Raw genomic sequence first — 14,098 nt, 5'->3', positions numbered from 1 at the left:
TGGCTGACAGTAGCAGCAGGGTTACTGGTTGTCAAATCCCACTGTGAGACCTCTCCACTCCGACCTCTCACCCTTCACCGGTACAAGAGATACGGCGACATCTAGTGTTCAAACTGAGATATTCAAAAAACATTTCACACTATCATACCACACTACTGTATTTCAGTTCCCTTTTATTCATCCACCAAAACTTAGTGATCTAATAACGTCTTTCAGTGGTAAGACGATTGCATGTGACATTTATTGGTCATTATGTCAAAGTCTCCTGGGCTTAATTCAATCTCAGTCTGTGGAAAAACTGCTCCACTGTTGTGGGGAGAGGAAAAAATGACATGTATTACAGAGCACCTATGAAGGCATGGGCACAAAAATAAAATAAAAAATAAGTAAACTTATAAGAAGCTATCTGGTGCGCACACATTATCAAAGACACCAGCCACCCCGCTCATACCCTGTTCTCACTCCTCCCTTCCAAAAAAACGCTATCGGGGCATCAAATCACACACCACCCATCTCAGTAACAGTTTTTTCCCTCAGGCAGTCAGGCTGCTGAACAGTTGACTCACACACACTGCAACGCACTGTCACTTTGTTGTGCACCATTATTGTATTGTACTGTATCGTGGTTTGTGTTATGTCTACACGCACTGTGTACAGACATGTCTGTATTCACGTGTAGCCTACATAGTTATGTACTAGGTCTACACCCTTTTTCTGTCGGTCTTTGCGACCATGTCCTTGTGTATGTAAGGCTGAGGGTGCTCAGAGCATAAAGAATTTCATTGTATTTATACATTGTATTATACATATGACAAATAAACTACTTGAACTTGAACCAGATAGTTTCTAATTTCTCGATTGTTTCTGATGTGAACCACAGACCTAATTATAATATACAGTCAATGGTGCACACCAGAAATGTAATTGATTTTTTATTCATTTTTATTTCTTTGACCCATGTCCCCTTAAGCCGGGGCTCCGTCCATATTGACTCATCCAGCCAACCAATTATGGCTGTAGTTCCAACTTCAGCAGACAAGCTGGAGACACTTTGGCAGGAAACAAAACATCATTTGGATGTCCAATAGTATTACACTAATATTTGTGTCAGAAAACACTGAAGCCAGCCATCATGAACAGTGGTGAAAGTTCGCTTCCAGCCCAGAGGGGTCAGCTGCTGGCAAAAGAGGAATGAGGAAGTAGAGTGGTGCGACTAGAGGACAGCGCTGGATGTCCCGCGGGCAAAGAAGGAGGCTCCTTTATCATGGACCTTATACTGGAAGAGTTTCTTCTGCGCCTGGCGCCTGTCACCTTGCCTCCTCCTCCAACATACTTCCACCTGGAGATGAAGAAATATATATACAGACATTTTACTGCAGAATTTCAGCATCTTGTTATATGTATTGACCATTTATATGTACTAGTTCTGATACCATTGGAGCACACAATCACTAATTGACCATTTTGTCAGGCCTCGCTCAGAGTTGGCATGCAGCCTCTCCTCTCCCCAGATGGATTTCATAGTCTGCTGCCCTGGCTGATTCCAACTCCGCTCAGGTGTGCTCCACCAGAAGCTAACGAATGGTGCTGAACTTGTGTTTGGCCACTGATTAGTCATTTTTTCCCATGTAGTCGGCCATAATGACCCAATAAAAAAATCTGGCCTCGTCACAGTCTGCTCGGGACCCCTGCCGGCCCGGTAGCCATGCCAAACATGAATGCTGTCAGGCATACGGTGTCTGAGGAAAATGAAACGGACACATACGTAGGTTTGCTCATTTACTTATAATCTGCTCATGTATGTGTAAGATGCAAGCTCCTGCTGACTTTGTACCATGTGTGTTACTAGATACTGTGTCCCTTTTCAAGTTAGTGATATGCCAATTTCACCAAGACATACACACTCAAATAGGGAAGTATGAGCAAAAAAAGGGGGCAATAGGGATGGGACAATAACCGGTATTTCTAAATTATATATCGCAGGAAAAAACAAAAGCCGTTATGACATCGCCACTAATATTTATTACCGGTTTTATTTCCCCCAAAACAAGAAGTCCTCTAATAAGTTTCATATTCATGTTGATGACTGAGTTAAACTAGAACGACCGCACCACAGATATATGCCTCTGCCAACAAGTGAGCAGTCGACATGCATGTCTGTCCAGACTTTGACGTTTGAGCCAAATGTGAAGAAATTTCGTTAAGGTGTTACTGAGATATGGTGTTACCGAGCTTGAAAATGGTGTTCGTGAGGTCACAGTGACCTTGACCTTTGACCACCACAATGTAATCAGTTCATCCTTGAGTCCAAGTCGACGTTTGAGCCAAATTGAAGAAATTCCATCAAGCCGTTCCTGAGATATCACGTTAACAAGCATGGAATGAACGGTCGTGAGGTCACAGTGACCTTGAACTTTGACCACCAAAATCTAATCAGTTCATCGTTGAGTCCAAGTGGACGTTTGAGGCAAATTCGAAGAAATTCCATGAAGGCAATCCTGATATATCGCATTAACAAGCTTGAAAATGGCATTTGAGAGGTCAGTGACCTTGACCTTTGACCACCAAAATTTAATCAGTTCATCCTTGCGTCCAAGTCGACGTTTGAGCCGAATTGGAAGAACTTCCGTCAAGCCGTTCCTGAGATATCGCCTTAACGAACTTGGGAATGGCGTTTGTGTGACTTTGAACTTTGACCTATGACCACCAAAATCTAATCAGTTCATCCTTGAGTCCAAGTCGACATTTGAGGCTAATTTGATTAGATTCCGTCAAGGCGTTCCTCAGATATCGCGTTAACGAACATCGAACGGACGGACAACCCGAATCCATAATGCCTCCGGCCTGGCTATCGCCGGCGGAGGCATAAAAAGGATGCAGACCAGTATCATTTATCGGACTTTATTGATTTTAGATGTTATTTTGGATTTCTGTTTGTTGTTTAAAACTATTCTTAGAGTTTCTAAACCAGCATTTTATCACTTTTTAAGAAAAGTCTTGTGATACTGTATGATAAATTAGTTTTTAAGTAATTGAAGCGTATTACAGTACTTTTTTGCACATTTTCATCTTTGTAGTAATTATCAAGACTCGAAACAGAGCGCTTTCTAGCCAACTGTGCCTCGTCCTTGTGGTATGTAACATTTTATTCTCTACGTATGTACTTGTACCACACACACACATACCACACACACATACCACACACACATACCACACACACGTACCACACACACACACACACACATACACACACCTGTCCGTGGATGTCCCTGCAGTAGCCGGTGGGTAGGCCCTGGACTTGGAGTGTGAGGCTGCACTGGTGGGCCAGGCCCTTCAGGAGCCTCTCTGGGCCTTCCTCATCCGCGTCCTCCTCCTCTTCCTCGCCCTCACAGCGCACCAGCATCACCATGTTCCCCTGCCATCAAGTCATGGTTACAATATACTGTATGCATGGGTGAAGAGTTTCACCTTATCTGTGTGAGCTTTACACAGGGAGATTATTCCACATCACATGCATATCCAAGAACAGTGAGGCAAAGGTGAAAATAAGTGTGGGGCCAATATTTAATATTTAATTTGATTTCAGTTAAATCAAATTACAGCTAGAAATATCAACACCTTCAGTTTTACCTGTACACATTACAGAACATACAGCAACCCATGTGCACAGAAGAACTCTGTTATCTGACTGATTAGTTCAACTGACGTCATTTCTACAGGGAAAATAACCAACTGCTGGTAAAGGAGGCTGGTATGTTGACTGATGCGGGTGCAGTCTGTAACAGCACACTGCAGTCTGTAACAGTACACTGCAGTCTGTAACAGCACACTGCAGTCTGTAACAGCACACTGCAGTCTGTAACAGCACACTGCGGTCTGTAACAGCACACTGCAGTCTGTAACAGCACACTGCAGTCTGTAACAGCACACTGCAGTCTGTAACGGCACACTGCAGTCTGTAACGGCACACTGCAGTCTGTAACGGCACACTGCAGTCTGTAACGGCACACTGCAGTCTGTAACAGCACACTGCAGTCTGTAACAGCACACTGGGTAACTTTCTGTGACCGACAGACCGACCATCTGGCGGAGAGTGACTTAAATGAGTGGTTCACCCAAAACTTAACCTTCTGTCATCATGATCTACTCACTCTCCTGCCAGTTTGAAACACAGGTCATGTTTGTCCACATAACACACAGGGATGTTGCCAGTGATGTGCGCGGCTCAGGGTCCATGACTACAGATGAAGTTAAACTCTCACAACATTTATGTTTTTAAAGTAAGGCTCATGTTTATGAGAAATGGATTTATATTGACACCATAATGTACTGTACTGCAAATCTGAACTACCGTAGAGCTGATTGTTGTGCAACAAATAATGGCGTGCAGGTCTTTCTATTCACAGTGTGATTCGTCTGTTTTTTGTTTTGGAACTCTAAAGAACAGGGCCCTTCAGGTGACGTCAGTTGTTTTGGAGAAGGCTGATATGAAGTTGTGCTGGCCACCTTGCTTTGTGCTTTGTGAAGTTGTGCTTGCCGCCCGTTTCCGTTTCCGGTTTACGCAGTGGACCGTTTGTTGACGCGATTGTCTCTCTCTGCAATAGTGTTCTAAATGATGTTTTGTGTACCCAATTTGTATCACTGACTGCGTCAAGTGTCGGGAACTCTCTGCTTCAGAGCTCGATCATTTTTAAAGCAATCCAGGACTGCATGGTTAAAAGAGAAACAACTGTGTTCTCACACTTAATACCCTTGTAGACCTCTGGTGGTACTCTGTGTATTATGTCTGTATTGTGTGTACATCGTGTGGACATTGTGCGTACTGTATTGTATGTACATCGTTGAATATTTGTATAGCTTTGCTCGTGTGGTTTTATATTTGATTATGTTTCTTTTTGAGTATGTCCTCTCATTTTAGTGATTTTCTGTAGTGACTTTCTAGTCAATACATTTGTATGTATAGCTCTACTCTTGTGGTTTTTGACCAGCGACGCGAGTAGCTGGCCACTACAAATGGCCGTGTCGCCAGCACTGTTGACGACAATGTTGAAGAGAGTTCTTCTGTCCACACCAATCAGAGGAAGCCTTTCAGCCTTTGGGTGGGAGCTGCGGGACTCAGCCAATCAGGTCCACTCCTGTTGAGTGATGTCTGTTGCACGCCAATCAGATGAAGCCTTTGGGTGGGAGCTGCGGTACTCAGTTAATCAGGTCCACTCCTGTTGGCGATATTTTTTTTCCCATGATGGCGAAGGCTAGGCGAAGGCATGACCCGCCCCTCTCTGCCTCTGATTGGCCTAGCGTCAAATGTTCATCCAATCACATTCGCTTAGCTATCCTGCATCTCTTTCTACAGTCTGTGGTGAGACTCAGTGGATCAGACAGACAGCAGTTTTGCTTGCTAGCCTGAATGAAAGACGCCATGTGTGTTTATGTTTTTAATATAGTCTGGCCCTGTGGTTTATAACGCTGCTGCTACTCGTGGCAGTGCACGTATGTAGCCTATAGGGAAATCTAAAAAAAAGATAAAAGACTCATGAGAATGATCAAGGGTGATATAAAAACAGGGTCAATGCATTACATTGAACTTTAATTCAGTTTTAATTTAATTTAATTGTAACACTGTGACACGGGCTGGTTTTTTCACTACAAACTCGCCAGGTTGAAATCGCGCAATTTGAGGTGAAAGGTTGTTTTGTGAAAAAAGTTTTTTTTCGTTTTTTTCTGTGAGTACAAAGAAGAGGAAGGACTATCCATTCCACATAAAATGGAGTCGTTTTAGAATCAGTAAATAGGTAAATTTTGTAAGATAAAAAACTGACTCTGAGAGAGAAATTACTTCTCTCTGGACACGGCTGGTATTCATTTGCCTGCGGCGTTTCACTGGCTAATGTCTGCTATTGTTTCAAGTTTCGGCCAATGAGCCACATCAATAGAATCCAGCGTGTTACATGGGGGCGGGGTGCAAAGCTCTGTTTACAAGTGACAACATGGAGAGTCACTGAGGACAGTCTGCGTGGATTAAAATGATTGAAACTTTATCTGCGAGACGAGTGCAGTCCGGCCACTTCATCTGAAAACATGGAGGAACCACAGATTTTATTCACAAGACCGAGGGAACGCAGACAACAAAAAGACACATGTTCGTTGTGGGAACTTTACTGATGCAGGCAGTGCAGAACACTTCTGGCTTTTCCTCACCTAGTCCTAGGTGAGTTTAATCATGATCCTTAACTATCGTTACGTCTTGTTTCTGTTTTAGGGACTGTGCGACCATCTAGTTATGGTTGGACGTGTGTTTTAGTATCGCGTTCTGATGCGTGTACCGTCGAACAGTAACAAAGAGTATTGAAGGAAAGAAGCGACCATTTACAACAGCAGCGCGGCCATTGTGGTGCGGAAAACAACGGTTACGGGACAATAGAGGATTGTTGCGCCACAAAATGGCCGGTCTCTTGTGCGCTGTTGCAATGGAGCAATGGACTAGTTGTCTCTTCTTATCAATACTCACTCTACGCTACTAAAAGTAACATTAAAACGGTGTGTGTTGCTGCATGCAAGAGGGCTTGTGTTTATCGTGAATATGACATAAATTCACTTGAACGGTTACACTTATGTAGCTAACATTGTTTGACTGCAGTAACAGATGAAGTCACAGCTAGCAGCTCACAAGCTAACGCTAATGCTAAGTGCTGGTGGCTGTGTGACATAGCCCCAGAAGTGAATTCCTCTTTCGTTTTCTCCATAGACATTTCGAAAAATCCTTATATAACGAGTTTTAAGGCTTGAACCAAGCCAACCAGTCTTACAGAGAATCGTGACTGACCATAAAACATTTCGCCTTCAGCAAAAACAAAAATAAAAGCTAAAAAATATTTATTTTTTTATAGTACCGGTAGTCTTTTTAAATGGTAGACATGCAATGATAAAAGAAATGACAGTTCTCCCCGGCCCGTAGCGTAACTCCCGTCCCCCGCAGCGCAAGCCGGGGTGGTTGCTTCCCCGCTGGCCATAGCTAGGTTTCGACCTAGCCTTGTTTATATTAGATTTAGCTTCTTTTTGGGTATGTCCTTTTGGGTTGTGTTTTGGTGTAGGAGTCACCTGTGGACAGGTGTTGAAAATTAGCGTTCCGCTATATACACTTAACACCGTGTATCTGGTTACTGTGCATACATGTATGTTACATCTCCAATGCTCTGTGATGTCCATATCAAATAAACTTAACCTAACCTCCCTGTGTGTTATATGGACTAACACATTTCACCTGTGTTTCATTTGGCATGAGGGTGAATAGGTTATGACAGAATTGTTTTGTTGTTGTTGTTTTTTGGGGGGGATGAACAATTCCTTTTAACAGCAGCTGGTCGCAGCAAAAAAAGAAAGAGAAGAAAAAGAAATGCTGATGTTCACTGTGTTTTTCAATGGGAATTTGTGATTTAGACATATACAATCATGATCAGACAGACAGATAGTGACTGACTGATTTTATTGTTATATTAATGTTGAAAATGTTGCATACTGCAGCTTTAAACGATTAGATAAGAGGGAATCCAACCTGCAGCTGGGAGCAGACGGAGGCTCTGCAGTAGTGGCTGAAGTCCAGCGCCGCTCCGACGCTCACGCCCAGACTGAGCAGCACACTAAGGTCATCCACCAGCAGCACCGGGGGTCCCCACTCCTCCAGACCGCCATCCTCCCCCTCCCTGGCCCCAGAGTCACTCACCCTGGCCCCAGGACCACTCACACTGGCCCCAGGACTACTCACACTGGCCCCAGGACCACTCTCACTGGCCCCAGGACCGCTCACACTGGCCCCAGGACCGCTCACACCGCTCACACTGGCCCCAGGACCAATCACACTGGCCCCAGGACCGCTCACACTGGCCCCAGGACCGCTCACACCGCTCACACTGGCCCCAGGACCGCTCACACTGGCCCCAGGACCGCTCACACTGGCCCCAGGGCCACTCACACTGGCCCGGACAAACTCATAGAGACTCCGCAGGCCACCAGCAGGATCCCTGAAAACAGAGTGAGGAGAAAGGCAACAAGGTGTCAAGATTGATGAAGGTGTCTTATGATTACATTACAGAGTTCATGGCATGCACGAGTCTGAGGGGGGGTTGAATTAGGTGTTGGGAATGTCACGGTCACATCGCTCAATGTAAGGTAATGGTGGCTTTCGATCAAAAGTGGGTGAAGCTTAGGTTCATTGACGTGACTACTGGAGTCCTTATAGAGCAGTGGTGCCCAATTTGGGGCCCGCGGGCCAAGTCTGTTTGTTTTGGCCCGCCACGGATTTTTGAAAAAAATAAATAATAATTGCCCAGATTTTTTTTTTTTGCCTCTATAATATAGAGGCTTCCGGGTCAGAGTTCGCCCTCTTCCCTCTAATGTTGGTAAATACTGAAGATGGACAGTGTGCTACGACAACCGAAGCGCTAATGTGTTACAGTGTATCTGTTTGTAGGCTTCTTTTGTTTTTGTCTACTGTTATTGTGTTGTACGTCCAAACTGACCAGGAGAGTGTTTGTTGCAACAGAGCAGTCGTGAACAACAAGAGAAGGCCGGCCAGAGATGATCAGAGACATCAGCTAAGCTAAGCTAACCCTCCAAGGCAAGCTGCTTTAAAGGAGGACTTACCCCCTAGATATGTATTAGAACAGTGATTTGAAAATACCTATGGAAAAAACCAAGAAATGACATATGCTCTTGTCTATACTGGACTCTTTGGCTGTGTTCAAGTCAAGATTCTTTTTCGGAAATCGACGCCATTACAGTTTGCCTACTGCCTCAAAAATAATTTATTTGAGAGGGGCAATATCTTTATAAATATCAACAACTAGCCAACGCTGTTGGTCTGTATGGAAACAGAAAATCTGAAAATGGTTGAAAGTTATATCAATTTGGTAATTCAGTGGCGAACTAGAAATGTAATTATTTTTCTGCATGTATCTCTATGGCAGGTGTCAAATCTACGTTAAGAGAGCAAAGTGACATGGGCTCTTTACAGCATCACCGCACAATAGGAGAAACCCCCCGCTCTGGGGTAACATAATGCGAGATTTCTCCACGTCATTCCCTCGTACAACTAGCGATAAACCGCGCAATGAAATCTGTTTTTAATTTGCGTTTTGGGGCTTTTCGTGATTCTTGTTAAAAGTTGTGCAAAAGTTTTCCTCTCAGCGCAGTTGCAGGCTGCGCCCTGGCTGGCGAAACAGCCTGGCTCCTCCATGCATGGGGCGCTCTGTAACCTCACGGAGCAACAAACAAACACAGACAGAAATAGCTGGTGTGCGATTTTTCTTTGTGCGATTGAGGGAATCCCGCATCTTTTTGCGAAGGTGCGACTGGACAGGACGCTTTTCACAGACGGGCACAGTAGCTGAGTAGCCTGTCGGATCTCTCCTCCTCCTCCTCCGCCCATTCACAGTCTGTCTGCTGTGCGCGCTCCCGCGGGTGCATGAGAGTGCAGACTCTCTTGACTGGCCGAGAGAAAGTGCTTCCAAGTCGGACTGATAATATAAACAACATAATTAGAGCTTATCCAGGTAAGATATTTATAATGTAATGACACATTCAGCGATAAACTGTCTACAATGAAGACATATGTCAAATATGACAACGTGGTGTTCAGTATTTTAAGAGCACATGAGCTACTTGCTTGATCAAACGGTCAAACCCAATCCTGCGCGCGCCCCCGGAGCTTGGAGCTAGTGCATGAGGTTTTACAGTACGACTCTCTCCCGCCTGCCTGGGCTGGAGACAGCTGCTTCCAACTCGGACTGATAATATATACATCATCATTCGAGCTTATCCAGGTAAGATATTAATAAAGTAGTGACACATTCAGCGGGAAACTAACTATAATTAAGACATGTGCCAACTTTGACGACGTTTGGTTCAGTATTTTAAGAGCAAACTTCAATAGGAATAGGCTTGGAGTTCTGAGGAGCCGAAAGGGTACAGGGGGGGTAGGGGAGTAATTATCTTGAAATCCCATAGTCTTTGGGTCACCGTGACGTCACGACGTGTCAAATATCCCATTCATTTGAGAAAAAAAAAAAAGCAGTGTTCGACCCTAAGAGGGCGCTTATGCCAGGTATGCTGCTGAAAAATGATACAAATGGTAAAATGGCAACAGTTTGGTGTCAAATGTGGAAATTTTGACCAGAATTCTTCACACATCACCCCCAAAGTCATATATATTGGTTAAAAGCTGAAAAAAAGTGTTTTGGAGGTAAGTCCTCCTTTAAGCTAAGCTTGGCCCCTTTACAGTATTGACAGCCTTTTAACAATACCATCACGGATCAGCGTTCACTGGAAGTCCTCGACAACCAGTGCCTTGATGTTAATGTTAACTAGGGACCCATTTCACAGCAACCCTTTTGAGGTGGTAAAAGCAGGAAGTAAAGCAGCTGTATGCCGATACCATTAATTATGCTTCCATTCAGTTTAGGGCCGTTTCTCAATAAGCGTTCTTGTGTGTTCTTGTGTGTTCTTGTGTTCTTGTGTGTTCTTGTGTGTTCTTGTGTGTTCTTGCGTTCTTGTGTGTTCTTGCGTTCTTGTGTGTTCTTGCGTTCTTGTGTGTTCTTGTGTTCTTGTGTGTTCTTGTGTTCTTGTGTTCTTGTGAAACGTCATCAGTCGCAGCCCAAGTACTGTTCCAATAGTTCACATTTCGCCAAGAACGCTTAAAATTCCCGGATGTGTTCTCGACACGCCCACTTTACCGAGGATGCTCTGGTTGGTGACTTGTGTCAACTTGGCAAGGCAGATATCCCAGCATGCATTTCGGCATAAGCAGAGGCAGAACGCAGCAGAGAAGACGCCATAAGCTCCGGAAAGTTTTTTACAATTTAAAGTTTTATTTCATCACTAAATTAATTTCTGATGACTTTTGATGCCTACAAGCAGGGTAGTACCGTAGGTTTCAATAAGTGCCACTTTACGAACATTTATGGTGAAAAATGGCAAAAAGTTCCAGAGCACAATTGGCTGCATCTACATCAGCTGAGCTTTTTATTTGTGTAGTACTGCAGGCGGCCTCTGCACTGGTATTGGGCAATACCCTCAAGAACGCATCGTCTCAAACTGCCAACAGCGTCATGTGTGCTTGTGACCTAGCAAGTTCATTCTTCCAAGAACGACTAACAAGAACGTTCTCCCCAAGAACAAGAATGCATTGTTGGTATTGAGAAACGGCCTAGGTGTTCCAGTGCCAGGTGCCCTAATGCTAATGATTACACCTGTGTTATTTCCTGCTTTACCACCTCAAACAGTTGCTGTGAAATGAGCCTCTTGAAACCTGGGAGCGATTGTGGCTGTGACAGGAAACTTTGGAAAAGTGTGAAAATATATTGTACTGTCCCAATATAAATAGGACCACATGTTTTCTGTGGTTTTCTCGCATATCTTGTCATTTGTTGCTGTGAAGTTCATCTATAGAATGTTATGGCATAGTTAGTAAGAGCAAGATGACTATCTTCTTTGTTCGTGCAGGTAAGAAAAAATACAAAGTAGCTAAAAAGATAGACATAAGACAAACAAAACACAAAACACAGATGAAGCACTGGTACCTTAGGAAGTCCAGTGCTTGACTTTCTGTATTGGATTCCGTAGGAAGCAGAAAGGACAACGAATCCTTCAGTCCCTCGAGGAATACCAGCTGGCCTTTTTCCTTTGCCTGGGCCAGACTCACACCCTGGACGGACACACACACACACACACACACACACACACACACACAGACACACACACACACACAGTTACATTTCTTGCCATCATTTGAGATGTACACATCTTACCCATAAATGAGCACCTACTAATGTATGTACTGTATGTCTGTTCCCTTGGACACCGTTGGCCGACTTGCCCTGTCAGCATTCCCCAATCAGACGGTGACAGGGCTGGATTTTAGAATTAGGTAATTGGGGCCAAAATGAGTGAACACGGGTTCAGCACCATGGAGAGCTCCATTCCTTAGCTACTGATGGAGCACACCTGAGCGAAGTTGGAATCAGCCAGGGAAGTGGACTATGAAAGCCCTCTCGGGAGAGAGGTGAGGCTGCATGGCATGCCAACTCTGTGAGCAAGGCCTGACTAAATGGCAAATGGACTGCATTTATATAGTGCTTTTATCCAAAGTGCTTTACAATGTGTCTACATTCACCCATTCACAGACCGAAGGCAGCAAGCTGCCACACAGGGTGCTGGCACAGCCATCGGGAGCAATTTGGGGTTCAGTGTTTTGCCAAAAGCCACAGCCGCCCACAAATGGCCAGTGATTGTGTGCTCCAATTGGGTATCAGAACTAATATCTGAGAAACACAATGCCAGAGGGATGACTGCTAGGGAGATTCATCAATATTTTACTGAGCGTACTGGAGTTGAAAAAAGTCACTTGTAACAGAACTCTCCTACAGAGTGTCTCACCTCTTCATGCATGTAAATGAAGCAATGCAACACGGCATGATGACAGACTCACCAGTCTCTGACTGACTGCACTGTAGTGGCTGAAGGACTGCGCCAGACCCAGGAAGCACACCCTGCAGCGCGCTGCAATGCAGAAATGATGTGGAAAAATGATGCCATTAGATGCAGATGTTTACGGAGCAACCTCGCTGTTAAGGCAAAGTGGAGAAGCTGATTTTTGTTTCTGTGTGGCCAGAATTTCACAAGTAAAAACACACACCTAACCTTTAGTATTAGGAAATACACTGCCAAATACAACTCACCTCGCAGATAAAAAGAGAGGAAGTGGTGAATAAGGAAAGACGCATCACTCCGTCTGTCAGACACCAGGATAAACTCTCCCTGCAAAACATTACATTAGGCTACATAACTTTCCGTTTCATAATGAGACTTGTCACAAGAACAAAATCTCACCGCAAATACACAGCAAAATTCACAAACAAACCAGCTACCAGAAGTGTCATGATGTAACAATATATAGAATGCAAAACACCAAGGTAGCTGTCGACAGTGTGTCACCTGTGTGAAGCTGTCAGGACTGGTGTTCAGGATACTGTTGAGCTCTGGAAACATGACGTTAGCTAACGTTAAACTGTTTGCAAGCGAGACAAAACACCAACACAAAGGAAGTAGGCTACTTTCAATCTGAGCTTCTTCTCAGTCTCTTGTAAATGTAACTGAATTGTAGCAAAGTGTAGACATTATTGATGTTGCACTTGCAATCCATTACTTGACAGCTTGTTTTATTTCTCTCTACCGCTGCTACGCTAACGCCAGATAGCATGCTAGCACCAGAGAGAGGGTAAAAAGTAAGAGGTCACACTCTGCACCTATTTCCGGGTACCGTGAATGAAACGTAATGCACTCGGCTAGCCTACAAATAAAACACCACATAAGCACGCCTTCGTTTATCCCTTGGTGCCGATATGTAGGCTAATTAATGCATGCCGTTTTTGTCATAGTATTGGATATTAAATTAACTTCATTTTAAAAACTGCGACAGTTCACACAACTTTAACACAGCATATTATAGCCTACATCAGACCCTCTCTACTTCTGCTCTCACTCAGAATGTCAAAAATATAATCGATGTGTTGTAGGCTATAGTTGTTGAGATATTAACTTATTTTTTGCACAACTTTAACTGCTGCAGTTACGGGTGGCATGTCACGCTGATTCGTGATTCGGGCAAGAATCGGGGAGGCTCATTCTCAAACTCAGTTTATGAGTGTGTGACTTGGAGAAATAAACTTACATTAACGTACACTTTACAATAACTACACAAATAATGTAGTAGTTACTCGTAAACTAATGAATAATTTGTCATTAGTCCAGTTTGTGAGTATAGACCCCTTATACGCCTACGTCACAATGACAACAAAGCAAGCTGCGCGCGCAACGTGTAGGCAGAAAGCAGTAAGCTTTGCATAGACAGACAGCGAAAACTCTGTCAAAGCCCCGCTGTCAGGACTGCTCTATGCCCATCTGCAACACACAGTTATATTTTAGTTTTAAAATGCAGTTCTCGGCTTACTACCACAGCTTATCGCCTGGTGATAAGCAATGTTATGCATCGAAATTAACGTTGTTTAATGGGACATGTCTTACAGACCCATACGCACTGGCGCTG

The 14,098-nt window shown here is 44.0% G+C and overlaps 1 protein-coding gene across 1 annotated transcript; it reads right to left on the bottom strand.

Annotated features, from left to right (window-relative positions):
- Positions 1 to 198: 198 nt before the first annotated feature.
- On the bottom strand, positions 199 to 13,226 carry elp6 (elongator acetyltransferase complex subunit 6). Its single transcript, XM_083649607.1, has 7 exons — positions 12,988 to 13,226; positions 12,732 to 12,810; positions 12,482 to 12,552; positions 11,574 to 11,698; positions 7,553 to 8,018; positions 3,254 to 3,415; positions 199 to 1,339 (listed from the first exon to the last, which is right to left on the bottom strand). Exons 1-7 carry the CDS (start codon positions 13,039 to 13,041, stop codon positions 1,214 to 1,216), a joined length of 1,083 nt encoding a protein of 360 aa, XP_083505733.1. The 5' UTR covers positions 13,042 to 13,226; the 3' UTR covers positions 199 to 1,213.
- Between the last annotated feature and the right edge of the window lie 872 nt (positions 13,227 to 14,098).

Source organism: Poromitra crassiceps (assembly GCF_964638095.1).
Source record: "Poromitra crassiceps genome assembly, chromosome: 1".
Taxonomy (NCBI): Eukaryota; Metazoa; Chordata; class Actinopteri; order Beryciformes; family Melamphaidae; genus Poromitra; species Poromitra crassiceps.
The sequence above is the reverse complement of the archived record's forward strand: the minus strand, read 5'-3'. Positions and strand labels throughout refer to the sequence as shown.